Genomic DNA, 17,641 nt, shown 5'->3' on the forward strand with positions numbered 1-17,641 from the left:
CTCTTACCATCACGGTCTGATGAGTATCTTTGGATCTCTCCTCCCCCTTGACATGCTCAGTCACAGCAGGCCTCTCCGTGTCCCTCCCTCTACCCTCTTCTTTCTTTTCTTCTAGATGCGGTTTCTCTCTGTAGCCTTGGCTGTCCTGGAACTCACAGAGATCCGCCTGCCTCTTCAATCCTGAGGGCTAAGACTAAAGGTGTGCGCCACCACGCCCAGCCAGGCTTCTCCTTAGCACGACTGACTGAAGGAGATGATGTTCTGAGGAGACTGTCCTTGACACAGTGCATGATGCTCACCAGCATCCTGTCCTGTACATACCAATGCCTCTAGGCAACCCTTTTCCTGAAGGATTTGACACCAAAATGGTTCACATAGTGCCCAGTGTTGTACATCAGGACAAAATTGTCTTCCCCGTCCACTGTTCCCAGCCATCAGTCCCTGCACCACGTTTGCCTTTCTCATCTGCACCAAGGAAAGTTCACAGTTGGGTCAGAGATGTTAAGAACATACTGATTTCTTTCTGTTTCAGTAGGTCTCTAATTAGGCCTGGCAGTCCTTTAATATTTTATTGATTAATGCTTCTATTTTTCATGGGGTTATTTCGGACTTTTTATTCTCCTCAAAATTTCCATCTTACTTTATTACATATTTGTAGCAGATGCCCTTGATATCAGAGGTAAAATAGAGGCTATTATTTCTGTGCTCACTAAACTTTGTCATTCCAGCCGTGCATCTGAATCCTGGGTTAGCGTTTAAGAAATTTTGTGGCCTTTAGTAAGTTCAGCCTGTAGCCCCATTTTGTCTCTGTCACGGTTATCATAGCAGAAAAGGCGTCTTGTGTTTAGTGCAGTTTCTTGCCCATGGGGTCAGCCAGTGATGGACCTAGCGACTGCCACAACCCACAAGAGGATTGCATTGTGTAAGGTGAGTCACCACGTGCTAGGGCAATGCTGAGTTAGGGGTCTGGAGAAAATGAGGGGCGAGTCTCGTGAGTTATCCGGTAATGAGTTTCAAGTAATGCGATCATAGCATCCACTAGGAGACAGGGAGCGGTGTGGGCGGGGACTTGCCGTGAAAGGGAGTGGATGGGCTGGATCCTTGTAGGAGGAGAGATGTGTGGCCCTTCACTGTGTGGCCCTGGCTGTCCTCTGTCCTCTTGAGAGCTGGGGTTAGAGGTGTGCACCACCACACACAGAGTCGCACACGTTTTTAATTGCCCATGGTGAGCAACGCTTGTGGGTGGTGTTAAAGTTTTATGTGAGCGTATCAATTTCAAGTGATTGTATCAATTTAAGTGAGCGTTATCAATTTCAGCAGCCTCTTCATTATCCTTCTCTCATCCATTTTTCATGCTGCAGGCAGATTTATTGTTCTAAGTGCAAATCTCATTCCATTGCTTAGTTGGCTTAAAGTCACGTTCAAGTTCTGCTTGCCCTTAGTCTAGAAGCCATACCTTGTAAGAGGTCTTACTTGGTCATTCTTTTTCTTCTTTCTTTCTTTCTTTTGGTTTTTCCAGACAGGGTTTCTCTGTGTAGCCTTGGCTGGGCTGGACTCCCTTTGTAGACCAGGCTGGCCTCGAACTCACAGTGATCCACCTGCCTCTGCCTCCCGAGTGCTGGGATTAAAGGCGTGCGCCACCGCGCCTGGCCCTTACTTAGTTATTATTCTGCATCAGCACCAGCTGTTAAACCTTCCCCTCCCCCACTCTCCCCTCTGCCCTTCTGTGTCCTCAGGTCTGCTCCTCCCCTCTTGTCCTACTAACTGCTCCAGCTTCAGTCTTACTGCTTCAGTTTCACTTCTTCAACATGGCACTTCCCGGGAGCTAGAGAGGCTGCTTTCTGTGTTAACTAGTGAATGTCATGTAAATAGTTCCTCCTGGGGAGCCAGTGCCTCCTGGCCTCTGCCCATGCACAGATGTGCACCCGCCCTCCCCGTAGGCACATGTTCTGACAGACACCATCAATACGTTTTTTCAGAACAGAACAGTGAGACTTTCTGCTTCTTGCATTTGCCTCATTTGCAGGCCTTGGCAAGACCACAACTCCCCTGCTCACTCCTCCAACCATGCGGGCTAGTGGCCTCTTCTGTGTGCTGACATCTGCGCCTTTTACACCTTCATTTCAGCCTTTTTACTGCTAAGTCCCAGATGGCAGTCTGTATCATGCCATGCCTGTATGGAGGTCATAGGGCAACTACCGGAAGCCAGTTCTCTTTCCAGTTTTACCTGGTTCTGGGGATCAAATTCAGGTTGCCAGGATTGTGTCTTAATGGTCTTTATATGAAGAATGACAACAACAACAGTTTTTAAAATGATGTTTTTGTTTTTTTAAGACTGTAATTTGGTTGGGCATGGTGGCTCATGCCTTTATTTAATCCCAGCATTTTGGGGACAGCAGCAGGCATATTTCTGAGCTGAAGGTCAGCCTGATTGATACAGCCAGTTCCAGGCCAAGTATTTGTTTGTTTGTTTTTTTAAGTTAAAATAGACTCTCTCTCTCGTGTGTGTGTGTGTGTGTGTGTGTGTGTGTGTGTGTGTACCACGTAATAAGCAAGTGTCCTTAGAGTCCAGAAGAAGTCAAATCCTTTATAGCTGGAGTTACAGGCAGTTGTGGTTTGCCTGTTGAATGCTGGGAACCAAAGGGAGACCCTCTGCAAGAGAACAGCTGCTCTTAGTCCCTGAGCTGCCTCCCCAGCCCCCCAGACAGCCTTCACTACTGATAGATACTCCACAGGAGCTTTTGGAAAACCTCAAAAGCAGGCTGGCTTGGTCAGCAGGTAATTCTGGAGAGCATGTTTTTCCACCTGGGATGCTATCAGTTATTTTATTATTTTGCTCCTAAAATAATGCATATGGTTGTTTCATTGGTTCCCCCCCTCCCCCCTTCCATATACGTGTACTGGTCTCTATGCCAAAGGAATCCAAGAGATTTGGATCATCTGGCTCTAGGGACGAGGAGGGTTTGTATGTGGTGGTGGGAGGGGTTCCAGACCTCTCCGCCTTAGTTCCTGTTACTTAGTGCGACCTTCCTTGTTCTCTGTGCAAAATGAGCCTGAGTTTTTGTTAAAATTATTACGTGTTGCGTGCACTTCTTTTAAGGAGACTGGCCATATGTGTACTCACTCCGTATAGGAAAGGGCTGGGAGCTAGTGACTGAAATTGGAGTTACTCACAAAAGGGTGTGGGTATGGGTGCTGAATCAGAAAAAAAAAATCTCTAAGTAACTGCTTGTAAATCCTGGGGGACCTTGTGAACCTCTCTGGCCCAGCAACTGTCAACCAGCTCCTCCCCCAGCATCCTTAATTGTCTATAACTCCCTAGGGAGGGGAGGGGCCTCATGCATGGGGCGGAGCCTGATGGGCCCCTCCCCCAGCTAGTGTTAACTGCCTGTAAATCCTGGAGAGGCTTGTGAGCCTCTCCCTACCAGCAACTGTTAACTGTCTACAAATCCTTGGTTATGGGCAAGGCCTCATGAACCCCACCTACTAACCAATAGTTAACTGTTTGTAAACCCTTTGGTGGGGGAGGGGCCTCAGTTCCTTCTCTATCGTGGGAAGTTAATGGTGGACTTCGGCAGGTCTCTCATCTCATGAGAGTTCAAGAGCAGCAGCTGTGCTATGAGAGGACAGCATTCCACACTGTTGTCCTTTAGGTTTCAAAAGTTCTCAGTATCCAGGAATATGCTCAAAAATTCTGAATGTAGCGTCACCGTGTTTATATCCATAGACGTCAGCAAGATCACACGACTTAGAATTACTGAGAAAGAAAAAGGAATTGAGGTTAGGAAGTAGGCCTCAGCTTTGGAAGATAGTAGAGCACCTGTTTATTATTCTGACAACTTAAACAAGAAAGGATAAAAATGTTATCCTGCTTTTTCCTGTGAATACTCATTTCCAGGTAAGCAAACAGCATGTTAGAACTTTATTTTTGGTGTTTTCATTCCCCTTGCTTTTATTGTCAGTGCTTGGCTTCCTTAGTTTTATCGCACCGTTTTTATTTTATTGTGCATATGATTACCTGTGCCTATTACCCTTCATAATTATTTTAAAGTCCTTGACCGATACTGCCAACACTTGACTTGCCTCTGAGTCTGTCTGTGGATCGTGTTTCCTCCTGACAATGATTGTCTTGAATATGTTTGTTTGGATTCCAGCCACGTTTGTGAGAATGAAAGAAAATGGTATTTATTCTGAGTAATGGGTGTGGCTGAGACTTGCTCAGGCTGGCAGTCTTACCTGGAGTTTGAGGGTTTATGTGTGTGTTGTTTTGTGGGCCTGGTTGCCTTCAGTGCCTCTTCACCAGTGGGTGTTGACATGCCAGAAAGCTCAGACTGCCTCCTTCGTAAAGACCTGAACTTGCTTGCACTTGGTCTGTGGTAGAAGATGGGGAGATGTCTGGGTTTGCCGCGGTGGGACTTGAGTCTTCTCCTTGTCCTAGGCCAGTGCTGGTTTATGCGACCATGCTTCTCTGTCTTAGGTAGTCTCCTCTCCTTTAGGCACAGGAGACCTCCAGTCTTCTCTCCCAGGATAGTAGGTCCCCTCAGCAGTAGGTATTAATAATTTTGAAGGGATTTAATGAGATGTTTTATATCCTGTGACCACAGCTGCATGGACATTTTCAAGCAGAGTTCAGAACTTCCATGAGCTCTCGGATACCACTTAACTCCTGATGCAGTTTTCAGTAAAGAAAACGAAGAATGGCCGCTTTACTACTCTCACGCAGAGTAAGAAACAAACAAACAAAAAACCCCCAATTCTCCACATAAAACAAAGGTGTGAGTGGGGAGTGCTCTCATCTGCCTGGGGTGGTGTGCCCCTCCCCCTACTGTTCCCACCCCCCAGTGTGTGTTCATTTATGGAAGGTACTAGATTGGTTTTATGTTTCTTTCATAAAAAGGGGTTACGTTAACAAGCTTTGACTTTTAAGCATAGAGTTTGAAAGTATAATGATTAGAATAAACAAACAATATGCCTATAGTATTTTCTAGGTGTGACTTAAGACTGCAAAATAAAGATAGTTGACTATATGATGTTTTAAATGCAAATATGACCAAACATTAAACTGTGTTCATTTATGTGTACAAACAAATGAAACTATCTGTTTTAGTATATATTTTTGCAGTAAGAATAGTTGTAACAGGGCTGGAGAGAAGGCTCAGAGGTTAAGAGCACTGACTGCTCTTACAGAGGTCCTGAGTTCAGTTCCCAGCAACCACATGGTGGCTCATAACCATCTATAATGTGATCTCATGCCCTCTTCTGGCCTGCAGGGGTACATGCAGGCAGAGCACTGTATACATAATAAATAAATAAATAAATCCTTTTAAAAAATAGGATTTTTAAGCTACTGTATGCAAAGGATGCCAAATTATGCTAAATTAGGGCTCTACATGTACCTTTATACCTGTGAGAGATCTTTCATTTTATGTTCTGATTGTGTTTGCTTGCTTTAATGGAATAATTTTACCACCAAACTTAGAGCAAAAAGTTTTCCAGCACTGTTTATATAAAATCCATTGTTTAAATGAGTTCAGTCAGACTGAAAAGCTTCTGCCCAGCAAAGGAAAACAGTCATCAAAAGAGTCTGCAGTGTTCGCTGGAGTTCTCTGACAGGTGACACCTAGAAAATGTAAGAACTCAAAACCGTAAAACAAAATAGCAGATAATATGATGACATCATGGGAACACGGTCTGAATCGGCACTGCAGACAGTAAATACGCATTAAAAATATTCGGTGCCGTCAGCTGTTTAGGGACATGCAAATCATAGTTATGATGTCATTTAGTACCTCATCTCAGTCAGAATGGCCATTTATCAAAACAACACGAAATGCGACAAACGCGACAAAGGCAGCAATGTAGATGGGTACAGCCACGCAAGGAACAGAATGGAGGTCCTTCAGAAAGTTAAAAATAGAGCCGTCATGCGAGGCAGCTCTCCCATGACCGGGTATGTATCCAGGCAAAATGAAGTAGGCACACAGACGAGATACCCACATGTCCACAGGTTTATTTTCTCTAGTCACAGCTGTCCTGTGTAACGTTCCCAGTAACAAGAATGGACAAAGAAAATGAGATGTGATGTACACACCAGTGCTAGCAGCTGTCCATAAAGAATAAGGAAGCCAAGTTGTTTGTAGGACCCAGTGAACTAAGTCAGGATCAGACAAATTGACTGATTCTCTCCTCTGTGGAAACTAAAAACAAAAAATGGTGACCTGAAAGAAGGAAGTGGGAGCTGGGCCTGTAACCCCAGCACTCAGGGAGGCAGAGGCAGGTGGATCTTTGTGAGTTCAAGGCCATCCTGGTCCGGGACAGAGTGAGTCCCGGACAGCCAAAGCTACACAGAGAAACCCTGTCTCAAAAAAACCAAAACCCAAAACCAAACAAGCAAAGAAACAAAAAACAAAAATCAAACAAATAAAAAAAAACTGGGAAGAAAAAAAGAAAGTAGGAAGTGGACCACGACCAACATACAATGATGTAAGAATGCCACAGTGGCTCCCACAAAGTTGTACAGTTAATAATAATAGGTATTGTTAACAAAAGACCTGCTTAAGGGTTGGCACATGCCACTCCCAATGCATAATAAATGCATTTTTAAAAAGTCTCTAAAAAGAGCCTGCTCGGTTGTGCAGTATGGGTCTGTGTTATTAGTGAGCGTTTTCTAAGTGCCCTGCATCTTCTTCAGAGCCACTTGAAAATGAGCTGGGCATGCTGGGCATGTGTTAGCGGCTCACAGTGGGCACTGACAGATGGCCAGGGTTACTTTTGTCAGCCATTGAGCATTCTTGGGTTCAGTACGAGACAGGAGTATGCTTGGCTAATTGCTGAATGACCCAGAAGCCTAAAGTAAACTTTAAGGAACGGTACAGATTTCTTCAGCCTCAAAGAGCAAGTTTTTAATAGTTGGGGCAGATGTGATCCAGATTTCCTTGATTTTCACTCTTTCATCGTACCACGTTGTTATTCTCTTTTAAACAATTATTTATTCATTTATTTTTGGTTTTTCGAGACAGGTTTCTCTGTGTAGCTTTGGCTGTCCTAGACTCTCTTTGTAGACCACGCTGGCCTCAAACTCACAGAGATCCGCCTGCCTCTGCCTCCTGAGTCCTGGGATTAAACACATGCACCACCACACCTGGCCCCCAGATTATTTATTTTTATTTATGTGCATTGGTGTTTTGCTTGCATGCATGACTGTGTGAGGGTGTCGGCTCCTGGAGTTACAGAGTTGCCATGTGGGTGTTGGGAACTGAACCTATGTCTTAACTGCTGAGCCATCTCTCCAGCCTCCACATTATGCTACTTTTATTTCTAGTTTGCTGTACTAGAGATATGCACCTTAATTTGTGTTTATTTGCTTATTCTTTCGTTTTTGAGGCAGAGTCTTTTTACATAGTCCCGCTGCCCTATATGTAGGCTAGGGTGGCCACTAAGAACAGTGATCCGCCTGCTTCTGCCTCCCAAGTGCTGGGCTCAAAGGCCTGTGCCACCATGCCCAGCTACATCTTCAGTGTTTCTGTAAGTGACTTTGTAATGAAGCATCCAGTTTTGGCTAATTGGAGACATATCTTTTTAAAAATGATACTGGTTATTAATATTAAGTAACATCATAATGTGCTCCCTAGTAACTGAGTGTTAACAAATATGTTGATTGAATTTTAAGTCTGTAGTTAAAAATACATGTTTTGGGGTTGGTTCAATGCTCACTAGTGCCAGCTGAGTCTAAAGTGAAACTCGGGACTTGTAGGTTCTGGCTTCTATAAATACACGCTCTGGAATTGCAGTGCCTTCTCATCCATCCCTTTTAATTGAATAAGTAAGTTGTCTGCAGTGGGTGTATATGCAGAAGCAGTGCTTTTCATATGGAGTAATTTGCTTTTTTACATATTAGTTTTTGCTGTAGTTTATAAATCTCATAAATAATCATGTGGCTTTTTGAGAGTGAACCAAAGGCAGCAAGGACTGAAGATGACTGTATTTCACTGCTAGGTTGGATTTTGTTTTGTTTTTTTGTTTCTTCAAACCAGTTGCGTTAGTGTGAGCAGTGTACCTCAGGGAGCTGTGATCACAAAAGACCTTCATGATGTAAAGCCCCATTTTATCGGGAGAAGATCGCCAATGGAGTAGAGTTAATACGTTGACATTTTTGAGTTATGTTGTGTTGTGTTTTGTTTTGTTTTACTTATTTTGTGTATGAGTATTTTGCCTACGTGCATGTCTTATGTGCACCATGTGCATGTCTGGTGTCCTTGGAGGGCATTGAATCCCCTGAAATGGAGTTATACATGGTTGTGAGCCACAGTGTCTGCGTGTGCCTGTGCCTGTGCCTGTGTGTGTGCTGGGAATTGAACCTGGGCTCTTTTCATTGCCATAAGTTCTCAATGCAATGAATTTCGGTAGTATAGACAACAGAACTAGGCTCAGGACTTTTAACTCTGACTAACTCAGGACAGCTGGAGCTTGTGGGTTCAGTGGGAACATGGCCCTGGAGGAACCTGGCCTATTTGCCGAGTGGGAATTTGCATGTATCTTGTTTTGATGGCAGTTAGTAGTTGGAGCATTTCTGTGAGGGCAGAGATCTTGCTGGAGAGAGAGATATGCTTAGTGTGGACTGGGGAGCCACCTTCCATTCCTTTGTTTCTTGGGGTTCCTCATTGAGCAATGTTGTAGAAATATAAATGTTGGACTAATAATGTGTACTATTAAAGCCTATGGTTATTACAGCAGTATTATCTAGCCCACTGTCATAATCAGTAAAAGATACAGACACCTGTTGTATTTTAGAATAAGCCTTACATTACCCAGGGCTTGGCAGATATTAACCCCTAAAGTACTTAGCAGCCCCCATCCCAGGCCATCTGCTTTAGTCACTTCTGTCTGGGCTATTTCCCATCCATAGTTTCAAAAGCCTTGCTTATGCTGTTCATCTGGGCCACTTCCCTCTCCCACACTGATTCTGTTTCTTGTTTCTCCTCTTACTTCTCTCCTACCCAAGATCCTTCTCTCTCCAACATCCGGAACCTTCACTCCACCCCACCCCACAATTTCTGCCCTGCCTTGGTATAGACCTTTTTAAAATTATCCAATCAACTTTAAGTAAATTAGGTAGAGCAAAGTTTACACAACAAAGACAGGTGTTCCTGAGAATGTGCTCGCAAGGGCGGCAGCCAGATCTCAGGGAACAAGATAATAACAGTCAGATAGAAAGCCCCAGACCGTGCAGCTCAGAGTAGGAATTTTGTCTTGTTAGTTGTATATAAATTCTAATTTACTAGTGCTCTGTTGTTAAAAGTCAAATCTAAACGAGGAGGAGGAGGCGGAAGCTAGCCAAACTATAAATAGAGTAGTGACCATGAGTACAGAAGGCACACCTAGAAGCTTCAGTAGAGATTGCTCATTGGTTATTGCTTCCTCCCTCCCTTTTGCACCTTCCCTTGGCATCAATAAGACCAAAATCAGGCTTGTATGCCGCTCCATCAGAGCTAAGACTGCCCCTGAAGACTAACTGTAGGCGGGTGCGCTGTAGGGGCCTTCAGGATCAATTCGGAGCTCCTATCAGGTTGGTGGTTGGTGCATGGGAATTGTAAATCTTTATATCCTTTCTTTTGAAATTCTCTTGGAGCCTTCTTGCTTTTCTGCCGTAGCGCATGTCTGAAGGTGCTTATCACTGTTAAGTGCCACTGCGAAACGGGATAATATCGCATGGCATTATTATGAAGGCAGCACACGAGCCTGTAGGCAGAACAGGAACTCTGATTCACCGTTCTTGATTTAGGAATTCCGAGTTCTCTTCTTTTTGGTTGGAGTAAGAAAAGATGTGTGTGATGGTGTATTACCCCAAACCCAGTGCTTAGGAGGCCAAAGCAGGAGGAGACCTTGTCTCCAAAGAAGAAGAAGAAAAAAGGGGGGGGGGGGAGGAGAAAAGACATTCTACTGTATTCATCCGTTAATCTTTACATTTCATAATATGACCTCACAGCAAGGGTTTAAAGACGCTGGGAGTAAAGTTAAATGAGTATGACGAAGACAGACTGTCCCACTGTCCTGGCCTTTGGAGCTTGTATGTCTCGATGACACAGATAGGAAAGGATCAGTCACATGGGTGCTCAGGGACAGTCGTACGTAGTAGCATACATAGGATGTTATCTTTTTTGGTTTTTTTTCGAGACAGGGTTTCTCTGTGTAGCCTTGGCCATCCTGGACTCACTTTGTAGACCAGGCTGGCCTCGAACTCACAGCGGTCCGCCTGCCTCTGCCTCCCGAGTGCTGGGATTAAAGGCGTGCGCCACCACGCCCGGCTTCATAGGATGTTATCTTGGCAATTTAGTTGTGCAGTTTGTCCCAGTCTGGAGTAGGAGATGGATTTTATTTGAAGAAGAAACATTTGAGTTTATAACTATCATAAATATGACTAAATCATTTTAAGTATGTGCTTAGGAAGTTAGCTAAATATAATCCATTTAAGGTTTTGTGTTGAGCATGACACTGTCAGATTATCTTGTGTCTTATTCTTGGTTTTCCACTTGGATAGTTTAGTTAAAATTGTTTTCTTTCAAATTGGCTTCCGTATTTTCTACTTGTGCTTGAGTTACTCCTAAGACTTTATATGTCCCAAGTTATGACAGATGTGAAAGATCATATATATTGTATGTGGGTTTTTTCCTTAAAAATTATATCATATGTATGGTGTTATTCCTGCATGTATGTATGTCACGACTTGTGTATCATATACATCTTGGTCATGGAAGCCAGAGGAGGATATTGGGTCCCCTGGACCTGGAATTACAGACAGTTGTAAGTTGCCTGTGTGAGTGCTGAGAATTGAGCACTGTATCCTCTGCGTGAACAGTCATGCTCTGAACCCCAGAGCCCGCTGTCTCTCTCCACCCCTGTTGATAAATCCTTAACTCAACACACGGAAGCATTTCTGTCTCAGTCTTCAGATAGGCTTTGAGCTTCTCAAAGACAAAGTGCTCTATCTGCAGAAGCTTTCAAGCTGAGGTGCGTAGTAAACATTGAAGAGATGTCATCTGGTCCACACAGTAAAGAGTCATCAGCTTTGGCACCTGACCTTTGCATCAGTCCCTTCCGTATCACAAACCTGGTTTTAAAAATTACTTCCTTGCCAGGCCATGGTGGCGCATGCCTTTAATCCCAGCACTCGGGAGGCAGAGCCAGGCAGATCTCTGTGAGTTCAAGGCAAGCCTGATCTACAGAGTGATTCCAGGACAGCCAGGGGTACACACAGAGAAACCCTGTCTCAAAAAAACTTTTTTAAAAATTACTTCTTTAATGTGTCTCTTAGGCAAGTCATGAAGCTTCTTTAAACCACAAATTTCTGATCCTTAAAATAATATTACATATGTAAAGTGCTTACTTAGCCTGCTGCCTAAAACAGTAAGTGTTCCATAAACCTACAGGAGACAAATGCAAACATGTTTTTCTTTGATGTTAGTAGACCCCCACCCCCAGGTATGTCTAATGGTAGAATACTTGCCTGCCTAGCTACCTCCTCCCAAATGTGGTAGACCTTTATAGTGGTAAAGAATACTAATATATATGAAAGCAGATAATTGATCCTGATTATACCAGATCAAAAAGTGAAAAAGTATTTGCTTATAAGAAACATCAGGGGGGCTGGGTAGGTGGCTCAGAGGTTAAGAGCACTGGCTGTTCTTCCAAAGGTCCTGAGTTCAAGTCCCAGCAACCACATGGTGGCTCACAACCATCTACAATGAGATCTGGTGCCTTCTTCTGGCCTGCAGGAAGAATATGTATTTAAAAAAAAAAAAAAGAAGGAAGAAACATCATGACCTACCAATCAGTGATAATTGAGTGGAAAATTATGACTATCATTGCAGTAGTTCATTTTCCTTCATGCATTTTAGTTTTTAAAAATAAACCAAATAGTGTTCTGTTTAAGCCCAAGTTGGTTTCAAATCTGCTAAGTATATAAAGATGACCTTGACTCCCTGAACCTGCTGCTTTCACCTAATTTCCGGGATGACAGAACTGAGCCACCATGGCGAGCACCAGATGGTTTTTCTGAGTAAATTTTTGTCAATATTTAAAAACAGATATAATCTCCTAATGTGTCTTTACGTACATTAACATTTGTGTTGGACGTGTGAGGCTTCTTGAATTGATGTACATGGACAGACATATTTAAGGGACACATCTCCATAAAAGGCGAGAGTGTAGAAGGTCTGAGGGTGGTTCTCATTTTCAATTTCTTTTAAGTGTTATTTTGAAATAATTCTGTGTTGTAGGTTATTTTATATAACTGTGTTTGCTTCTCTTAGTTTCTCTCATAACTCAGCTGTCGCCCAAATAATGAGACTCTCATATTTGTTTATAATGCACAATCTTGAACAGTTTAAGTTTGTTTTTAACTCTCTATGTTATTATGATTTTTTGTTGTTGTTGTTGCCAAAAGCCCCAAGTTACTTGCTTTTTAGTTCTTTCTTTACTCCAGCTGAATCTTAGACATTGCTCCTGAACCTCTGCCTATGGTTGAATCCCCTACTTCCTCTTCTAACTCCTCCTCCCCTGGCTGGCAGGAAGTCCAGCCCTATTCTTTCCCCTGCTCAGCGATTGTCTGTAAGCTGCTTTATTGGCATACAAAGAGACAGAGTGTATACAACATGGAGACAGGAGGTTCTCAGAACAAGGCTTACAACCAGACATAGGGGATACAGAAATCAATATTTGAATCACAATAATGTTATGCCTAAATATCCCTTCTTAGTCTAATAAATAGCTCTTTCTCTTATAGTAACAAACTACATGTAATAATAACAATTAAGAAATTTATTAGGTAAGATTTACTTTTGTATTTTTGGCACCCTTGGATAAAGCATTCTATTATCTTATCAATTTCTATCGACTATGACTATCTAGTCTTCACATCAGAGACTTGAGAAGGAGTAAATATTACTTAAATATGTAGGAAGTACAGACAGGCAGCTTCCAAAAGTATAGAACGACAGTCCCCCCAATTTTTTCCTAACATTGAAGCATCATCTTCAGCCTTCTGGCTCAAGAATATCTGACAGACTTTTCCGTGACGCAGGACTTGCCTACCTTGTCCTTGCAGAGTTCAGTTGACTTTCCCGAGTCCAGTTTGTCTAGTTTTGGACAGTATTTTGTCTATAATTGAGGCAAGGACATTTTCTCACCTAGTGGCTGCCTTGCCATATATGAAGCCTTTGATGCTCTTTGAATTGGAATGGGATGCTGCCAGGAGCAAACCTGTTTCATTGTCAAAAAAAGCCTTAAGTAATAAAAAATTTAAATGCCATGTTTTATGGATCTCTGAGGTTTTTGAAGACCATTTTCTGAATTGCTTGTTTCTAGCTATTTTTTTGTCACTCGAGAAAACATTTTTGTAATTCATTAAACTAGTATCTAACAGGACCATGAATTTGGTAGTCTGACTGCTAATATGCATTTCCTAATTATCTTAAAGAGTTGGTGATAGCAGCTTCAAAAAGACTAGAATTTAACATTGCATTTGTAAGAATTACATAGGAACTGGGTGGTGGTGTTGCATGCCTTTAATCCCAGCACTCAAGAGGCAGAAGCAGGTGGATCTCTGAGTTTAAGGCCAGCCTGATCTACAGAGTGAGTCCAGTACAACCAGGGCTACACAGAGAAACCCTGTCTTGGAAAACAGATCAAAACAAAATCAAAAACAAAGAAAGAAAGAATTACATAGGTACAATTCTGATTCTTTCTTTACTGGCATAGTAAAAAATTATGGTACCTTTTTTTTTACATGATTAATAGTGGTATTTGATCTTTTATTTATATATGTATTTTGAAATAGGTTCTCTGTCTGGCCCTGGTTGTCCTGGAACTTACTCTGTAGACCGTGCTGGCCTTGAACTCAACATAAGCCCACCTTGCCTACCAGGTACTGGGATTAAAGGCATGCACCACCTTGCCTGACCTGAGCATCTTTATAAAATAGTATAAAGAAATGCATATATGAAACACATAATATTTTAAGAGTGTTTAGTTGTTTGTTGTGTCACTGTGCAAAATACCTGGACGACGCAGAGTAATGGAGAAAAGGTTATGTGTTTTTGTTTTTGTTTTGGCTTGCAGTTGTTACTGGATGCACAGCCCATGGACACAGTCCATGATGTAGGGAAAGCATGGTGGGGGAAGGCATGGTGGGGGAAGGCATGGGGGCAAGAATGGCAGGAACATCAGGCACCCACCGTCAGGTTAGAGGCTGATGAATACTATCCACCTCACTTTCGTCCTTTGGCTAGAGCTAAAATCACCAGCCTGTAGCTCCTGTGTCCTACAGTTAAGCTGAGTCTAATTACCTCAGTCTCATCTAGATAATCCCTCACAGGCATGCCTAGAGGCTTTTCTGGTAAGTAGTCTTGTGATCCTTGATCCTGATAAATTCACAGTCAATATTAACCATTACACCAAGGCTTCAAATCTGATGTTAAAACTTTTAAAAATACAGATACTCCTTAACATAATTAAATGCCAACAAATGAACTAGGGAAAAAAAAGCACACAAAGCAATACAAAAACTTGAATGAAATAAGTTCCTCAAGGTAAAATAGCCACAGCTAAAGCTGCATGTGGTGGCACACAATTGTAACCCCAGCACTTCATAAAAGCAAAAGAATTAGTTCAGTTTCAGCCCAGATAACTTAGTAAGAAAAACAGCCATCGGGGATATAATGACCTGTGAAAGCTTTGTTTCTACCCAACATGTTGTTTTGTTGTATTTACATGATTTTTATTGGACTGCTTTCCTTGTATTACAGTGTCACTGAGAGTTAGTTGTTTGGAAGGAAGGAAAGGAAAGAAAGAACGAACGAACGAACTTCACTCACACTGGGGACCTAGCCAAGGCTTTTGCTACCCAGCAGCACCTTCTGCCCTCCAGCCCTGATTTCCTTGTTCCTCAGGTTACAAAGCAGATAGAGATCACTGATGGGTATGACTGTGAGGCTCCTTTTAAAAAGCTTTATATGTGCTGCATTCTTTTTCAGTGTCTTATTTTATTGGGCTTACTATCCTAACGTGGGAATTAAATTCTGACCTTCCAGCATGCAGCTTTGTGCATAGTTTTCCTTTATGGGTTACAATTTTGTTCTTCCTTAGAAAAGTAAAAGGAGACTGCTCAATTTAACCGAGCCTTGTAGTTTCCATCTCTTACTTCGCCACTGGCTGTTTGCAGCTTTAACAGCTTAGCTCCAGTGTTGTACAGACAGAAGTCTTTTGTGTCTATTATAAGCACTCATAGTGCTATTCTAAGGGTTTTCAGAAAGCATGGGGGCTTAGGAAGAGATTTTTATATGGTTAGATGAATTTTTGAAGCTGATAATCACTGGAAAATGACAGATTGGATTTAGATTCAGAATTTCCCAAATCTATTTTAAAATACAAGTCTGTAAAGCATGCCCATCGTCATTCTTCACTGGTACCTTGATAGGGAGACTTACTGTGAGAACTGAGGCGCGACCAGAAGAGGAATTCCTAGCTGTCTTTGTCTGGGCTATAAAGTCCTGTTGTGATTGGACGAGAAGTAAACATCATTTATTTTCTTCAAGTGTGATTGGCTAAGATTCTTTCTTTCCGTGGTCTTTTCCAGTAACTGACTCTGGAGCTTGCCGTTTTATTACCTGTGTTCTAGTACACTGAGTACTCGGGTTGGCGCTGAGACAGTTCGTGAAATTTAAGGACGTCGGTAACAGTCCGGGGTGGAGTGTCTGGCGTTCCTGTAAAAAAGCGGCGCGAGGTGTAAATCTCCGAACAGCTCCGACGCGGAATTAGAATCGCTGCCCGGAGGAATGCTGCTTTATAGCCGCCGGCCGTAGAGAGGGCACGGTGGGGTGGGCGGCCGCGCGCGCGCGGGGAGTCGGCGGCGCGATGTGTTTGCAAGGACGTCGCTCTTGACATGCGTGCCACCCGGAGTTGGCTTTGCGACCGCGCGTGGGAGCCGAGCCCTTCTCGCGCATCACCCCGCGGAGGAGGCGCGGAGTGAGCGGCGGAAGCTGCTGGGTCTCGGGCAGCCGTCGCTCAGCAGCCCCCCCCCCCCCCCGCCGTAGCGCAGCCCGCGGGGCGGCACTACTTGGCGTTGCCCGCCGACCCCCCGCTCCCCCGCCCGCGGAAGGACACGTGCCGTGGCGCGGGCGGAGGGGTACTGGCCACGGCGCGGCGCTTGCGCTACCCGCGCGCACATTCCTGTCAGTTTGTGCGGCGCGCGTGAGGACGGGGACGGCGCGGCTCCGGGTCGCCGAGCGTGCCGGGGCGCTCTCGCTCGTGGGCCGCCTCGCCTGCGGTCGGCTCCCCAGCATGGGCGGCCGGTAGGAGCGGGCCGCGCCAGTTCCCAGGGTAGCTGCGGTCATGGCGGTGGAGACGCGGCCCGAGCTGGTGGGGAAGCGGTTCCTGTGCGTGGCGGCCGGTGAGGACGCGCGTCCTGAGCGCGGGCAGAGCGGCTGCGGGCGCGGCTGGCGGGCGGGGGTCATCCGAGCCGTGTCCCATCGCGACAGTGGCCACCGGGACCTGGCGGTAAGAGCGAGCGAGCTAGCGGGCGGGGGCGCGCCCCTCTGCGGGCCGCCAGGGAGCGCAGCCTGGGGCGGGCGGGTGCGTGGCAGGCGGGGCAGGCAGGCCAAGTCGCAGGGTCCTGGGGCCCCAACTCCGAGGACTTTGCTTGAGGTGGACCCACCCTGATTTTGACTTTTTAACCGGAGACGATGGGAATAATTTTTGTATGAGGGGTAATTGGAATTATTACTTCCTTTCATCATTTTGTACCTTTTTGTTGTTGTTGTTAGAAATGGGCAGTGCTTTAGGGTTCCCATTCCTGAGTTTTTATGCCTTCTCAAAGGTGAGATATGATGTAAATTAAGGCTGTGAAGGGCTTTCAGCGTTTGTCAGTTACATAGGACATTGTCGGTGTTATCTTTCAGGAATGTAAGTGTCTATTATGATTTTGTGCCAGGATACACTCTGTTGGTTACAAGTGCTTTCTCATTAGGAAATGGGATTAAAGTGATGGGGAAGAGTAGCATCAGGGAATTGACTAAGCTGCCCTGCTTCAGTCAGTAAATACATAATGTGTGAAATTCATAGCTACTTGAGTGATTTATTTTCTCCTGCAAGTTAAAAAAAATGTTCCCCATTGTATTTAGATTTAGTTTCAAATCCACTGTAAAATGCAAAAGTACTTACCATTTTCATATAGTTGTTGGAAGTTTCGAATATATTCTTGCAAACCATCCCTACCTGCAGTCAGTGCCATAGTTACGCATGGCATGCATTATTTACTGTAACCGGTAATAGTTACTTATAAAAGGAATTAGGAAGAGAGACAACCCACAAAACTCTGCATAGTTATTCGTGCAAAAGGAGAAAAAGAAACCTTAAACTTCACTCATCCTAATGCTTATCTGTGATAGTTTATCAATACTTGTGTTTATGGACTCATTTTTGTTTCTGCCCTGATAGGAAAATTGAGGATTTTACGTGGACAACATTTGGATAATGGCTTAAATAATAAAGCAGACACGGAGCAGAATTTTGTGCTGTGCTATGTTCCTGTGTGTGTGACAATTAGGAAATGGTTTTAGATCAGATAGTATCAGAGACAGTCAAGTTC

General features: G+C 44.0%; 2 protein-coding genes across 6 annotated transcripts in view; one reads left to right on the top strand and one right to left on the bottom strand.

Annotated features, from left to right (window-relative positions):
- JMJD1C (jumonji domain containing 1C) overlaps positions 1–17,641 on the top strand; it is a gene marked incomplete at its 5' end in the record, with an annotated part of 160,380 nt that overhangs the window by 21,587 nt on the left and 121,152 nt on the right. For 3 of the 5 annotated variants that reach the window (XM_084753327.1, XM_084753329.1, XM_084753328.1), the window contains one exon: positions 16,387–16,551. The exons of the other annotated variants lie outside the window; for them this stretch is intronic. In XM_084753327.1, the coding sequence (XP_084609453.1) occupies positions 16,387–16,551 (165 nt within the window). Of the gene's footprint in view, positions 1–16,386; positions 16,552–17,641 lie in introns of those variants that run through there. 5 annotated transcript variants of the gene reach the window in all.
- On the bottom strand, positions 603–16,388 carry LOC311581243 (uncharacterized protein; the record flags this gene model as incomplete). The annotated part of the gene is made up of 2 exons (XM_084753349.1): positions 603–3,757; positions 15,483–16,388. One exon carries the CDS (start codon positions 16,386–16,388, stop codon positions 15,810–15,812), a length of 579 nt encoding a protein of 192 aa, XP_084609475.1. The 3' UTR covers positions 603–3,757; positions 15,483–15,809.

Source organism: Acomys minous (assembly GCF_964271855.1).
Source record: "Acomys minous genome assembly, chromosome: 13".
NCBI lineage: Eukaryota > Metazoa > Chordata > Mammalia > Rodentia > Muridae > Acomys > Acomys minous.